Source organism: Podarcis liolepis, assembly GCF_965112155.1.
Source record: "Podarcis liolepis genome assembly, chromosome: 13".
NCBI lineage: Eukaryota > Metazoa > Chordata > Lepidosauria > Squamata > Lacertidae > Podarcis > Podarcis liolepis.
Window position 1 is genome coordinate 25,987,001 of NC_139573.1, and position 16,433 is coordinate 26,003,433.

At 43.3% G+C, this 16,433-nt stretch overlaps 3 protein-coding genes across 3 annotated transcripts in view; all 3 read right to left on the reverse strand.

Annotated features, from left to right (window-relative positions):
• The window catches only part of LOC310691042 (olfactory receptor 14A16-like), a 242,514-nt gene that overhangs the window by 176,001 nt on the left and 50,080 nt on the right, over window positions 1-16,433 (reverse strand). The gene's annotated exons all lie outside the window — the stretch shown is intronic.
• On the reverse strand, window positions 3,144-3,968 carry LOC310691643 (olfactory receptor 10A5-like; the record flags this gene model as incomplete). Its single annotated transcript, XM_083471503.1, has 1 exon — window positions 3,144-3,968. The coding sequence occupies one exon, from the start codon at window positions 3,966-3,968 to the stop codon at window positions 3,144-3,146; it is 825 nt and encodes a 274-aa protein (XP_083327629.1).
• On the reverse strand, window positions 5,764-6,720 carry LOC310691041 (olfactory receptor 10C1-like; the record flags this gene model as incomplete). The annotated part of the gene is made up of 1 exon (XM_083470636.1): window positions 5,764-6,720. One exon carries the CDS (start codon window positions 6,718-6,720, stop codon window positions 5,764-5,766), a length of 957 nt encoding a protein of 318 aa, XP_083326762.1.

Sequence of the window (16,433 nt, forward strand, 5' to 3'; positions counted from 1 at the left end):
GACCCGGCCCCTCCTTGAAAATTTTCATGGGGCCTTGGCTCCCATGGCCCCACATAGATGGCACTCCTGATACCATCCATTGTTTCCAGTGTGCTGTGCACATTTCTGAGTTTCACGGGACTCTTCATCCATCTGAGCATTCAAGATCTAAGGAAAGTTGCACAAGATTTCCTTTAATTGTATGGAGAAAATAAGGAACTTCAGGTAGAGGTGTCAAAGTAGCACTAGAGAGTGCTGAGGAAAGGAACAATTCAAGTCAGTACTGAGGCCCAAGCATAGCTTGCTTTTTGCCTTTATATCAGGGGTTGACAATCTTTTAAAACCAGACAGCACTTTTAATTTGGAGAAAGTGCCAAGCATAACATAGTTGCCATGGGGGGGCGAGGGGAGTGTGATGTAAAACAAAAATGGCTGCTGTGGGGAAATGGCATGGCACAAAATTGTAGAGAGTGCCAGTCCTTTTTTCTGGGGGGATGCAGGGTTATGCATACCCCTAAACATTTTGTGAATCTAAGTTTGACCTATGTATGAACAGCTGCTGACATGTAGCATTGTATGCAATTGACTCTCCAGTTCAAAATCAAGGATTAAGCCAGGTAGTGTGGTCCAACCAAGGTCCATGAATTAGCCTTATATGTGGAGAGAAACATGTGAATAGGCTCCCTCCATCACAGGCCTACAGTCTCCAGAAGGCTATCTAAAAGGGAAATTGGCCTTGGGCTGAAAAGTGTTGCCGACTCCTGCAATAAGCAAAAAGAAGTAACAATCCTTTTCGCCCCCTTCCAGATATAGTCTTGGTATTAATTAGAACAATCTGATATGTGCTTATATTTAAATAAATCAAAACATGAAATGGAAAAGAGCTGTGCAAGCTTCCCGAGCTCTTTAATATTTTCTCATCTGTATTGCAGGCAAGACAACAAAATCATTCAAAGTAAAGCTGTAAAATCAGCAATAGAATACTGAAGGAATGCACAAGAAACAATAGCCTAGTAATCACAAAGAGAATATTAGGAAGTATCTAGACTGCACTACTTGTACTTGCAGGTGGTCTTTCAGATGACAGAGGGGGTGGTGTTGGTAGGGTTGGCAAATCTGATATTTTCAGTTGCTCAAATTTCAGTTCTTCATCCCCCCACGCCTCAAACTTAAGTTTCCATCAGTATGCGTTTTGTAATTATTCATGAAAATTCATCAGCATTTTAATATGAGGGCTACCCACATATCTCCCACCCGTTTTACACTGTTCTTCAGCACCAGCTGATCTGTTTGGTGAAGCAGTCTTCAAACTGCAACCTCCTATTAGCCATGAAATGAAAAGCACTCAGGTACAATGGGTTGTACTCAACACTGCTCTTCCACCCACAGAAGAGACTCTACTTGTGCATTGGAACTTCGATTCTCCTGAAGCACCCACACACCCTCAAAACCTGCTCTAGGAGGTTCAGCGACCTTATGGAGCACACTAGGGGAAGGGGGGGCATGTGATCAGAAAATGAAACTGAAGTCCCATTGCTTGAATGCTATGAGCACTGTAACTTTTCTTCACTGTGATCTGTGGCTTTGTAGGTAGAGTAAGGTAAAACACTGAAAAACACACGCTAGTTTGATTTGAATTGTTTATATTTCTTTATTTCATTTCTTTCATGTCTTGACTTTTCTTGGTTGTAAAATAAAAATGAAGATAGATAGATGATAGATAGATAGAAAGATAGATAGATACGTGATAGAATATCTCACAGTTGAGATTCTCCTAACAATATTTAGCTATAAATGTGTCTCTTCACTACACAGAGACACACATACCAGAATTAAAACACACAGTCAATCGTAATCAAAAGTTCTTTGATTTAGATGTAGCAATCATACCTTACTCCCAAAAAATCTTACTTTGCAAAAGAAGTAACTGCTGTTTTGTGCTTCAGAGAGGTGCACAATGATGCACCAAACAAAGATATTTTCATATATGTGATCTCATTTATGATGCAACTGAATTTTTAAGGAATACATTTGGGAATTTTCTGCTAACTAATCCATGGGGGTAAGAATAGGCAACAAGAAATAAATAAATGTATTTAATCACTGGGTGACACACGAAATTACAATTACTACCAGAAACCTCCCATTTTTAAAGTAATTGAAAATACAGCTTTTCAATGCAATCTAAATTTCCTGTGAGTAAAAGGGGCTGGTCTCAAAACCTCTTTCAGGTTTTTTCTACAACCAAGCAGTATATAAATTTTATGAACTAAATGAATGGGTGGATAAAAAAGACTAGGTAGCCTTGTTTGATTAGAATAACATGAATGGAGTGGGTCGTGCAGTGCATTGTATGCATACCAACAGCTGTATCAAGTACACTATACAAGGGTTTGAGTTATACACAGTCCTTCATCAGTCTAGATAATAATCTAAGGCAAATGAAGACCAACTTTGGAGCGAGTGCAAGTTGCAGTTCAACTTGGCTGTAGTTATTTGGGGTGGCCTCCCAGCTCCAGCCTGGCTGTGGGAGGAGCACTGGCTGCTGGAGCTCACCCACAGTTGTAGCCACAAAATGACACTTGCTGAAACAAAGACAGTTTTCACTGCCAAAATCTCATCAGTGAAGGAGGGTGTTGGGGGCTGCAGTGGCAGTAGGGCCTTGTGTGGCACCTAACATGTGGGGGGGATACTCCCCACCGCTTTCCCCACAGGGGAGAATTTTAGTAAAATCTAAAACGTGGTCATACACACACTTTGTGTGTGTCAGAATTGGGTCTGTGAGTAAATGAATGCCTAAAATTTATTAAGAAAAGATGTCAACTGGATGACAGTAATAAACCAGAACAACCAATGTTACTGAGTGTGCATCAGACTTAGCTGTTTAATAATCATATAAGACACATGTAAAAAGCAGGTTCCTGTACAGCAAACAGTCTGCAAAAAGAAATAATCAAAGCACATGTCGATTTATAGTTAAAGCAAGAATCCCTCCCAAATGATCACTGATATACAGACAGTCCAGGTTGCATTGGGTTGGGATCTGGTTGGCTTCCTGCAATAATGCAGCCACGAGCCGCATTTGAATGAAATATTTACATTCCCTTAATCAGTAGTTACGTCTTTGGTGTTTACTTTTCTTCTATGCTCCATTCTACAGGTGTTCAGCTAGTTGGATTTTGTGGAGAGAAGACCCTTGCAACTGTTTTCTTATATGCTTTCTGCACTTCTTTATTTCTTAGGGCATATATTATGGAATTTAAAACCGGAGTGGCAACTGTGTACATAAGAGCACTCATTTGGTCACTCTGTGAAGTGTAGCTGGACTTGGGCATTAAGTAGGCGAAGAGGCCTGACCCAAAGAATAATGTCACCACCGTGAGGTGTGAGGAGCAAATGGAGAAGGCTTTCCGCCTTTGCTCAGCAGAAGGAAGCTTAAGGATGGTTGAAATTATACGGGTGTAGGAAAGGATAATCAGTAGCAATGGACTCATGACAAAAGAGATGATCACTGCCATGACAGCAATCTCATTTTTGTAGGTATCTGTGCATGTCATCTTCACAACTGGTAGGATATCACAAAAGAAGTGCTGGATATGTTGACAGCCACAGAAGGGTAAGCTGAAGATCCATGCTGTTTTAGCAACTTGTACTAAGTAGCAAATAATCCATGCTGTGGCTGCCAACTTTGTATAGACTTGGTGATTCATGATTGCTGTGTAGTGCAATGGGTGGCATATGGAAACATAGTGATAATACGCCATGGCTGCCAGGAGGCAGCATTCTGTCAGCCCCAGGATGTTGAAGGCATACATCTGTGCTGCACATCTAGCTTTGGAAATGCTTTTATGCTTTTTTAACATATGTGCCAACATCTGGGGCCCCATAATAGTGGTGTAACCAATTTCTAAGAAAGAAACGTTTTCCAAAAAGAAGTACATGAGAGTTTGAAGGTAATGGTTGAGTTTCACAATCAGAATTATGAGCATGTTCCCAACTGTTTGGCATGTTGCCAAATGTTCAGTTGGTTGGATCATGTGCAGAGAAAATTTTTATAACAGATTCTCAAATGCCCCATTCACTTATTCTTTTCCTTAGGGTAAATGTTATGGGGTTTAAAGCAGGAATCACTACAGTGTTCATAAAATAAATAATTTTGTCACTCACCAGAGTGTAGCTGGACAGGGGCCTAATGTAGGGAAAAAAGGCTGTCCCATAGAATAATTTCACTACCATGAAGTGTGAGGATCAGAATGAAATTTAAGGGTAGCCCAGATCATATGGATGTAGGACACAGTGATCAGCAAGAATGGACAGCAACTTCATATTTGGAGGTGTCTATACATACCATTTTTACTAGTGGAGGGATATCATAGAATAAGTGCTGCCTAAAATTAGTTCCTGGCATTGGGTTGGTCGACAGTAGTACCTCTTGAGTTGTGTGAAAACCACTCTGAAGGAATATTTACAGCCTGCTGCCTACAGAGAATATATTTACTGCCTACAGAGAAGGCAGTCTCTGAGCTGGGAGTTAGATTGAAAGATAGAGGTTATTGTCTTTGAAGAGTATACAGAAATGCGAGAACTGGAAAGCTGAATTTTAGTATAGGATTAATGGAGTTGTGAGGGAATGCTCCACTTAAACCTCATTTCAGTAGGAAGAGGATGTATCTTCTAGTGAGAGAAGAATAATCCCAAACTAGTTAGAACATTAATGAGTGCTGATTCCCTGGTCTTTTATACTAATTCTACTAGGTAAAAGGTAAAGGACCCCTGATGGTTAAGTCCAGTCAAATGTGACTATGGGGTGCACACTCAGCTCGCTTTTCATGCCAATGGCATCATCGTTTATCCACAGACATGTTTCTGGGTCATGTGGCCAGCATGACTTAACTGCTTCTGCTGCAACCGGACACTGTCACGAGTGCCAGAGCACATGGAAACACCATTTACCTTCCTGCTGCAGCAGTACAAATTTATCTACTTGCAGTGGTATGCTCTTGCACTGCTAGGTTAGCAGAAACAGGGACAGAGCAACGGGAGCTCGCCCTGTTATGCAGGTTCAAACTGCAGACCTTCCGATTGACAAGCCAAAGAGGCTCAGTGGTTTAGACCACAGTTCCACCCACGTGCGTAGCTGCTAAGTCTACTAGAGATTTATCAAGGTTGGGAATCTGAAGGATAATTGGCAAATTAGAACTCACCTGACAGAAAGTACCAACCTGTTTCAGAATCCCCAGTTATTGAAACCTAAATTGTACCATGTCTGTGATAAGTTTAAGTAACTGAAGAAAATCAAAGCTGTACACTAAACAACTTATTGAAAACCTGAGACATCTGATGAGTTCAGTGCATGTATAGTTTGCTGTTTCTTTGAAGATTTCCAACTCCCATATTATTTCTGTTTATTATTCTTGTTGTGAATTAAATCCTTTTTCTGTTTAAATTCCATACAGCAAGTCCCCGAGTATGAGTTTTTTTAAAGAGGAAAAATACATTAAATGTAGAAGTAAACTTATCATGCTGTAGAGGTTCCTGTATAGCAAACAGTATAAGAAATCTAATAATCAAAGAAGTTACAGATTTATGGTTAAACCAAAGAATCACTCCAAAATTATTGCTGAGGTACAGGCAATATAGATTGCTAGGTTGGAATCAGGTTCATTTCTGCAATAGCTCTGTTATGAGTTAGACCTTAACAATATACTTACAGACCCTTAATCACCAATGATATGTTCTGTGCTTATTGATTTTTCTTGTTGCCACACTCCATGGTTCATATTTTCAATTTGTTGGGTTCTGTACAGAGAACAACCGTGAAACTGTCTTCTTAAATGCTCCCTTCACTTCTTTATTTCTTAGGGTATATATTATGGGGTTCAAAAATGGACTGACAACTGTGTACATAAGAGAAATCATTTGGTCACTCCGCGGAGTGTAGCTGGACTTGGGTATTAAGTAGGTGAAGAGGGCTGTCCCAAAAAATAGTGTCACCACCATGAGGTGTGAGGAGCAAGTGGAGAAGGCTTTTCTCCTTCCCTTGGCAGAAGGAAGTTTGAGGATGGTTGAAATTATACGGATGTAGGAGAGGATGATCAGTAGGAAAGGACTCATGATGAAAACAGTAGACACTGCCATGACAAGAATCTCATTTTTGGAGGTGTCTGTGCATGCCATTTTCACCACTGGTAGGATATCGCAGAAGAAGTGCTGGATGTGTTTAGAACCACAGAAGGGTAAACTGAATATCCATGTTGTTTGAGCAATTTCTACTGAGATGCAAGTAATCCATGATGCAGCTGCAAGCTGTGCACATACCCGGCGGTTCATCATTACTGTGTAGTGCAATGGATGGCATATGGCAACATAGCGGTCATATGCCATAGCTGCCAAGAGGCAACATTCTGTCAGCCCCAGAATGGTGAAGGCATACATCTGGGCTGCACATCTTGCTAGGGAGATCCTTTTATGCTCTGTTAACAAGTGTACCAGCATCTGGGGCACCACACTAGTGGTGTAACACATTTCTAAGAATGATAGGTTTACCAAAAAGAAGTACATGGGAGTCTGAAGTGATGGGTTGAGTTTTATGAGCAGAATAATGAGCGTGTTTCCCAGCAAGGTGATTATGTATGTCACCAGAAAAACAAAAAACAGCAAGATTTGCAGTTCAGCAAGATATGAAAACCCCTCCAGAATGAACTCATTCAGATTGGTCTGGTTCTCACCTAGTTTTTCCATAGACTGGATATCCTGTGTGGAAAAGGAAATGACAAATACAGATAATTAATTAAATGTGGTAATCATAGTAGAGGCACCTGGAGCATCCAAAAGACCCATCTAGTAGATGATCCTAATCTCACCGTGGCAAAACAGAAGCCTACATGAAGCCCTCAAACAGGACAATAATGCAATAGCTCTCTCCCCAACGAGGATTGTTTTCTGTGACTATGAAAGTAAGATGGCTAGCAGTCATTAGGATAATCTTACTGGAGGCAAAAAAGTTCCCAAATTTTCCCACATTCCTTCTCAGAGTTTGGAGTTCTAAATTAACTGGCTTTCTCCCTGGAAATAAAACCAATACATTCAAGAATCCTCCCATGGTTCCTTTCATATTTCTCAATCTTTCAATGAGCACAGTGTAGACACAATTTAGTTGCATTTTCAGCTTCCTCATATATCCCTGCTCTCTCCAAGTGCATCCACATTGCTAGTGTACAGGTGTACATGTTGAGAAAAAAGGATGCAGTAAAGAAGTTGTGTTATGTCCCCCCCACCCCGTTTACCAAAAACAGTGGTCAATGATGCAGCTCCTTAGATATTAACAAATCTATTGTTACATAATCGTTCATGGTCAACAATCCACCAATGCTACTGATGACTTATACGAATTCCTAAAAAAGCATAAAAGAGTAAACTTGATCCAGTTGTACATGCATTTGGATTAAGGTTATCACCAGTTGTGTTTTATCACTGTACAGAGCCACTTTATATCTCAGCAAAGCACAACACTTTTAAGAAAGCCATCACATGTTCAATACCATCACATTGTTATTATTGATGCTGCCAGAACTCATTCATGCAGATTATTTTTTAAGTCATAAAGTAATATATTTGCCCCTTGCATCAAAGCTTTTGAGGCTGGGATGGAGAAGTTGTGGTTTTCCAGCTGTTAGTGGACTATTTTCCATGTCAGCCACGGACAATGGAACTCGGATACCACTAAAACCTGGGGGTCACCGAAAGATCTCCCACCCATGTTTTACAGCGTGCTTCACTTTAAGCTCATCTGATCTGTTTGGTGAAGCAGACTTCAAATTGCAACCTCCTATTAGCCATGAAATGGAAAGCACTCAGGTAAAATGGGTTGTACTCAACACCGCTCTTCCACCCACAGAAGAGACTCTACTTGTGCATTGGAACTTCGATTCTCCTGAAGCACCCACACACCCTCAAAACCTGCTCTAGGAGGTTCAGCGACCTTATGGAGCACACTAGGGGAAGGGGGGGCATGTGATCAGAAAATGAAACTGAAGTCCCATTGCTTGAATTCTATGAGCACTGTAACTTTTCTTCACTGTGATCTGTGGCTTTGTAGGTAGAGTAAGGTAAAACACTGAAAAACACACACTAGTTTGATTTGAATCGTTTATATTCCTTTATTTCTTCGTTTCTTTCATGGCTTGAATTTTCTTGGTTGTAAAATAAAGATGAAGATAGATAGATGATAGAGATAGATAGATATAGATAGATAGATAGACAGAGAGGGAGATAGATAGATAGATAGATAGATAGATAGATAGATAGATAGATATAGATAGATGATAGATGAAAGATAGATAGATGATGGAATATCTCACAGTTGAGATTCTCCTGACAGTATCTAGCTATGAAAGTGTCTCTCTTCATTACAGACACACATACCAGAATTAAAACACAGTCAATCGTGATCAAAAGTTCTTTGATTTAGATGTAGCAATCATACCTTACTCCCAAAAAATCTTACTTTGCAAAAGAAGTAACTGCTGTTTCGTGCGTCAGAGCGGTGCACAATGATGCACCAAACAAAGATATTTTCATATATGTGATCTCATTTATGATGCAACTGAATTTTTAAGGAATACATTTGGGAATTTTCTGCTAACTAATCCATGGGGGTAAGAATGGCTAACAAAAAAATATATGCATTTAATCTTGGGTGATGCAAGAAATTACAATTACTTCCAGAAACCTCACATTTTTTTAGGGATTGAAAATACAGCTTTTTAATGCAATCTAAATTTCACCCATCTAATTTCCCGTGGGTAAAAGGGGCTGGACTCAAAACCTCTTTCATGTTTTTTTCTACAACCAACCAGTATATAAATTTTATGAAATAAATGAATGGATAGATAAAAAGACTAGGTAATCATGTTTGATTAGAATAACATGAATGGAGTGGGTCATGCAGTGCATTGTATGCATACTGTCAGGGAGGTTGAGTTCCTGGGCTACAGGCTGTCAGACAAAGGACTGGCCATGGATCTGCGCAAGGTAAAGGCAGTGCTGGAATGGAAAGCCCCCCAAAACAGAAAGGATGTGCAAAGGTTCCTAGGCTTCAGCAGGCTTCATAAAGAACTTCGCTCACTTGACAGCGCCCATAACGGATTGTCTTAGTAGCAAAAAGAAGTTCGGGTGGACAGAGGATGCGCAGCAATCCTTTGAAAAACTGAAGAGGGTGTTCGCCTCGGAAGAGCAGCTCCTGCACGTGGATCAGGAGAAGCCCATGAGACTGGAAACGGACACGTCCGACCGCGCCATTGGAGCGGTCCTTTTGCAACCTGGGGCCAAGCAGAACTGGAGGCCATGTGCCTTTTTCTCCAGGAAGCTGAGCAAGTCAGAGCAAAACTACACCGTGTATGACCGAGAACTGCTTGCGATCTATGCGGCATTTCGGCGATGGAGACATCTGTTGATAGGGGCGCAGCACAAGATCCAGGTCCGAACTGACCACAAGAACTTGGAATACTGGCGGACCGTGTGAGTGCTCAACCAGAGACAGATCAGGTGGTCCCAGGAGTTTGCCAAGTTTCCCTTCGAGATCCGATACGTGCCGGGAGAGGAGAACGTAAGGGCAGACGCTCTCTCCCAGAAACTGGAGTACATGGAAGGAGAAGGGCCACCAGAGACCAGGCACGTGTTCCCCAAGAACCAGTGTGTGTGTGGGGGGGGGGCGTTGGTTGGCAAACGAGAACTGGCAGGGCTCACCAGAGATGATGAGTTTGCTCAGACCAAGATCAGGGAGCTCAGGGATGGAAAGGAAGTCCATGGAGGGTTTGAGGAAAAGGAAGGGCTGCTGTACTATAAGGGGGCACTGTATGTACCGGGGGAGACTTTGAGGGAGAAGGTACTTAAGCAACTCCATGACAACCCAACAGCTGGGCACTTTGGACAGCACAAGACCATGCTACTGGTCACCAAGCAGTTCTGGTGGCCAAAGGTGAGGGAAGACGTATGAGAATATGTACGAGGGTGTGACCAATGCCAGAGGGCTAAGGGGGAAAGGGCCGCCCCTGTGGGGCTACTGGAACCCTTACCCACACCGGGAAGGCCCTGGGAGGTGGTGTCCATTGATTTTATGACAGATCTGCCCAAGTCTATGGGAAAGACAGCGGTCATGGTAGTAGTCGATCTACTGACTAAAATGTGCCATTTTGTAGATTGCTCACATGCAGCAACGGCAGAGGAGACCGCCAGGCTGTTTGTGGATCACATTTTCAGACTGCATGGGGCTCCTTTAAGGGTAATCTCAGATCGCGGGAAACAATTTACTTCCCGGTTCTGGCGGAAACTCATGAGCTTGCTACAGGTTGAGGTGAGCTTCTCGACGGCAAGGCACCCGGAAACCAACGGACAAGCCGAAAGAGCAAACGGCATACTCCAGCAATACCTACGCTGCTATGTCAGCGAGAGACAGAACGATTGGGTATAGAAATTAGCTTTGGCTGAATTTGCGTACAATAACTCTGAACACGTGTCCACGGGAATGAGCCCTTTCATGGCCAATTGCGGGTGTCACCCCAGGGCATTCCTGGGGCGGGGGGAGGAAGGATGGAGTGTACCTGCGGCTGAGCAATTTGTGGAGGAAATGGAGGCCTTACACCAGCAACTAAGGCTGAACTTGGAGCGGGCCAAGGAAGTGTACAAGAGGCAGGTGGACAGGCACCGTCGAGAGGGGGAGGCCATACGGGTGGGAGACCGGGTGTGGTTGTCATCCAAAGGGTTGCCCCTAAAGGGAGGGTGCAAGAAGTTGCAGCCGAGGCGGCTGGGGCCTTTTGAAGTAATACAACAGGTGAACCCAGTGGCATTTAAACTCAAGTTGCCTGACAGCATGAAGATACATCCGGTGTTCCATAGGTCCCTACTTTCACCTTACAGGGAGGGGCGGGAATTCCCGGGACGGGAGGGAGGGGTTACCACCCACCCGCGGGTAGAGGAGAGGGAACACTGTAACGAAGCCACAGAAATACTTGATTCAAGGTGGCGAGGTCGCCAGGTAGAATACTTAGTAGCCTGGGAGGGGGAACCTAGGTCGGAAAACACATGGGTCCCTGCTGAATCAATCAATGACAGGTATCTGGTGGAAGAATTCCACAGTTTGTTCCCGGATAAGCCCAAACCATTAGCGAGATTCTGGGAGGAGGAATTTGGACCCACGGATGACGAAGGGGATTTTGTGGGTTTTCCTGCCTCCGAAGAGGAGGGAGAGGAGGTGTCCGAGGGAGAAGAATCAGACTGGGAGGGTCAACCAGCTGGAAGAGATCCAAGTGGATGGGAGGCTGGTTTTGAATCCTCAGAAGATGATGCCACCTCTTTCAGGGGATTCCCCGCATCGTCGGCCGAGGAGAGGGGGGAGAGGGAGGAGGTCGTGCCGGAAAATCGCACCCAGGTTGGAAGGGGTCCTGGGGAGGAGGTGGATGTCAGGGAACTGCCATCAGTGTCCGAGGGAGAGCGCAAGCTCCAAGGGGGTCCCAGAGAGCATCCTGGGAGTGGGAGAGGCAGCCCGTCTTCTGGGGAAGAGAATCAACGTAGCTCCAGTGGAGAAGGGGGGCAGATGGGGGAATCGGCGAAGCGGTCCAATGACTCCTTGCCGGGGACCAGCGGGGAGAGGAAGGGTCCTCCACTGCCTACGCCCTCCTTGCGCAGAAGGCTTCCGCACAGGGAGAGTAGGAGGAGACCTGACGTCAAAGAGCTTCTTTGCTGGAAGAAGTTTAAGAAACACCCACTGATGGATTCTGCCAGCGATTGAGACAGTCACGGGCGAGTGGCTGCCCGGACAGGAAAGGTTCACTCAGGCAACCCAGCCAGAGGTTGGGACAAGCTTACGCACGAGCAACCCCTAGAACCATTACACATACCAATAGCTGCATCCAGAATACTATACAAGGACTTGAGTTATACACAGTCTTTCATCAGTCTAGATAATAATGTAAGGCAAATGAAGACCAGCTTTGAAGGGAGTGGAAGTTGCGGTTCAGCATGGCTGTAGTTATTCGGGGTGGACTCCAGGCTCCAGCCTGGCTGTGGGAGAAGCACTGGCTACTGGAGCTCACCCACAGTTGTAGCCACAAAATGACACTTGCTGAAACAAAGACAGTTTTCAGTGCCAAAAGCTCATCACTGAAGGAGGGTGTACGGGGCTGCAGTGGCACCTAACGTGTGTGGGAGATACTCTCCACCGCCTTCCCCACAGGGGAGAATTTTAGTAAAATCTAAAACGTGGTCATACACACACTTTGTGTGTGTCAGAATTGGGTCTGTGAGTAAATGGATACCTAATATTTATTGAGAAAAGATGTCAACTGTATGACAGCAATACAGCAGAAAAACCATTGTTACTGAGTGTGCTTCACACTCAGCTGTTGAATAATCATGTAAGACACATGTAAAAAGCAGGTTCCTGTACAACAAACAGTCTGCAAAAAGAAATAATCAAAGCACATGTGGATTTATAGTTAAAAGCAAGAATCCCTCCCAAATGATCACTGATATACAGACAGTCCAGGTTGAATTGGGTTGGGATCTGGTTCGCTTCCTGCAATAATGCAGCCACGAGGAGCATTTGAATCAAATATTTACATCCCCCCCCCCTTGGGGACTTCCGGGTTAGTGCGACCGGTTAATGGCGGATTCCCTCCGAGCTCCGGAGGGAATCGGCTCTACTGAGGATGGGTCCTGCCGCGGCGGTGACGCGGGGACCCTCAGAAACCACAGGTGCGGATGCCTGTGGACTTGGTGACTCAGCGGGCACCATTTGCGCCCCCCCGACCCACAAAGAAGCCTTTTTTAAAGGCTTTGGAGAGGGTGCGGAGAGCGGCGTGGTGCTGTGAGTAGACCGCTACTTCAGTGGAGTGAAGCCGCGAGCCATGGCCGGAGAGCGCTGACTTTTTTCCTTGAACATTTGGACTGAAAAAGAAATAACCCGTGAGTAGTACGGAATTTGGATTTTAAAAATTCTTTTTCCTTGAATTTGGAACGATCGGGGGAGTGCTAAGAGGAAGTCCGCCCCCCCTTCCTGCAGACATTTAAAGCAAGAATTGGATAACTAAGGTGGAGAGACCATCTCTCTCTTTGTGAGACAAAAGTTATTAATTTCATGATTGGCATTAGAAGTTTTGTGCTGGAGGATGAGAACTGAATCTTAGAAGTTGATGTGAACCCCCCCCCCCCGGATCCGTGAGCGATCCGTGAGCGAGCCTGTTGAGGAGACACAAGGAGTTTGACAGCTGTCAAAGGAGCTGTCAAACGAGCTTTCAAACCTAGAAAAAATTGTTATTTATTATCTTTAAGGACTAGATGTGCTACATTTGATTTTAAGTTGTTGGAAACAAAGAAGAAATAAATAAATAAAGTTACTGACTGTTGGAGAAGGACTACTAAGTAACCAGAATCCCTCTAGGGGGGATTCTGAGACATTACAATGGCTGCAGATGGAAAATTACAGGCCGAGTTGGAAAAAATGTTTCTGCTCATGGGAAAATTACAAGACCAGAGCACAGCTATGGCTACAAAGCTTGCGACCTTGAATCTTAAAGTAAATAATCCTGTTGACTGTGTTAAGGACTTGACAAAAAATAATTCTGCAGCTGAATCAGAAGAGATATTTTCAGAACTAGAGGAGAGAGAAGGAGGAGCGGAAATGCTGCTGGTGGAAAGGGCCAACCAGAAGCCTACAATTGTGGAATATAAAGAAAACAAGGAAATTGTAGATTATAAAGAAAACAAGATTTGGATTATCGGAATTTGGGCTGAAATTAAGAATGAAGTAGGGAGTGATCGCTTTATGGGGGGATCGGAAGAACTACGGATTGCAAATTTGTCCAAGATGAAAGAGGAAGTCTTTGGGACACTTGGAACATTTGGACTTAAAAGAAGCAAGAAATATGATTGGGGCTCCGTATTGGAATATGGAGGACTGGCTGGAAGAAACATGGATTTTACTGGGATAGAGCTCCTTCGAGACCCGATGACCAGCATAAAGGACTATCAACAAAACCGGCGGAGAGGGATTGACGGAGATTTGAAGGCCTCGGATGTGAGAAATCCAGGCTAAGAACTGATATTGTGGACATCTTCTGTTCTGGGGGATCGAAACCGGGAAAGGGGGGGTGAGAGCTTCTGAATCCAAAAGGAGGATAATTTTATGATTTTTATGTTTAGGTAGTGTGTTCAGTAACTAATATTTAAAATTGGGAAATTTGTCGAAGGGAACTTAGGTTGACCTTAGAAAAGGATGTAATGATTATAATTGAGGTATAAGTTAAATTTGGTTAATTAAGCAGAACTAAGTTAAAAATGATTACAAAAATATAATGTGAAGATGAGAGTAAGAACTTGCTGAGCTAACTATTGGAATTAGGATGTATGAAGGGGTGGTGCGGGGAAGTCAGAGAATGTGGTTAAGAAAGCAAGGATTTGAAATTATACATGTTTGTCTTTGTCTTTGTGTGTTTGTGATGTCAATATAAAATGTGAAAACCTAATAATTTTTTTTAAACAAACACACAAATATTTACATCCCCTTAACCAGCAGATACGTCTTTGGTGTTTACTTTTCATCTTTTTTCTATGCTGTATTCTTCAGATATTCAGCTAGTTGGGTTTTGTGGGTTTTGTTTACTTATATGCTTTCTGCACTTCTTTATTTCTTAGGGTATATATTATGGGATTTAAAGCTGGAGTGACAACTGTGTACATAAGAGCACTCATTTGGTTACTCCGTGAAGTGTAGCTGGACTTGGGCATTAAGTAGGTGAAGAGGCCTGACCCAACAAATAATGTCACCACCATGAGGTGTGAGGAGCAAGTGGAGAAGGTGTTCCGCCTTTGCTCAGCAGAAGGAAGCTTAAGGATGGTTGAAATTATACAGACGTAGGAGAAGATAATCAGTAGGAATGGAGTAATGATGAAAGAAATGGTCACTGCCATGATTGCAATCTCATTTTATAGGTATCTGTGCATGCCATTTTCACCACTAGTAGGATATCACAAAAGAAGTGCTGGATGTGTTGAGAGCCACAGAAGGATAAGCTGAAGATCCATGCTGTCTGAGCAATTTGTACCCAGAAGGAAATAATCCACGCTGTGACTGCCAACTGTGTACATACTTGGTGATTCATGATTAGTGTGTAATGCAACATATTGAAACATAGTGATCATATGCCATGGCTGCCTGGAGGCAGCATTCTGTCATCCCCAGGAAGGTAAAGGCATACATCTGAGCTGCACATCTAGCTTTCGAAATGCTTTTATGCTTTGTTTACAGATGTGCCAACATCTGGGGCACCACAATAGTGGTGTAACCAATTTCTAACCAAGAATGGTTTACCAGAAAGAAGTACATGGGAGTTTGAAGGGAATGGTTGAGTTTCACAATCAGAATTATGAGCATGTTCAGAACTCTGTTGGTTGGATCATGTGCGGAGAAAATTTTTATAACAGATTCTCAAATGCCCCATTCACTTATTCTTGTCCTTAGGGTATATGTGATGGGGTTTAAAGCAGGAATCACTATAGTGTTCATAAAATAAATAATGTTGTCACTCACCAGAGTGTAGCTGGATTGGGGCCTAATGGAGGCAAATAATGCTTTCCCATAGAATAATTTCACTACCATGAAGTGTGAGGATCAGAATGAAATTTAAGGGTAGCCCAGATCATATGGATGTAGGACACAGTGATCAGCAAGAATGGACAGCAACTTCATATTTGGAGGTGTCTATGCATTACATTTTTACTAGTGGAGGGATATCACAGAATAAGTGCTGCCCAAAATTAGTTCCTGGCATTGGGTTGGTAAACAGTAGTACATCTTGAGTTGTGTGAAAACAACTCTGAAGGAGTATTTACAGACAGAGAAGGCAGTCTCTGAGCTGGAGTTAGATTGAAAGATAAAGGTTATTGACTTTAAAGTATACAGAACTGGAAAGCTGGATTTTAGTATAGGAGTAGTGGAGTTGTGAGGGAATGCTCTACTTAAACCTCAGTCAAGTAGGAAGAAGATGTATCTTCTAGTGAGAGAAGAATAATCCCATAATAGTTAGAAGGGGAATGAGTGCTGATTCCCTGGTCTGATGTTCTACGTCAACTAGTTAAAAGGTAAGGACCCCTGGATAGTTAAGTCCAGTCGAAGGTGACTATGGGCTGCACGCTCATCTCACATTTAAAGCCAAGGGTGTCCTCGTTTATCCACAGACAGCTTTCTAGGTCATGTGGCCAGCATGACTAAACCGCTTCTGCTGCAACAGGACACTGTCACGAGTGCCAGAGCACCTGGACACACCATTTACCTTCCTGCTGCAGCGGGACAAATTTATCTACTTGCACTGGTATGCTCTCACACTGCTATGTTAGCAGGAGCTGGGAAAGAGCAATGGGAGCTCACCCTGTTATGCAGGTTTAAACCTCAGACCTTC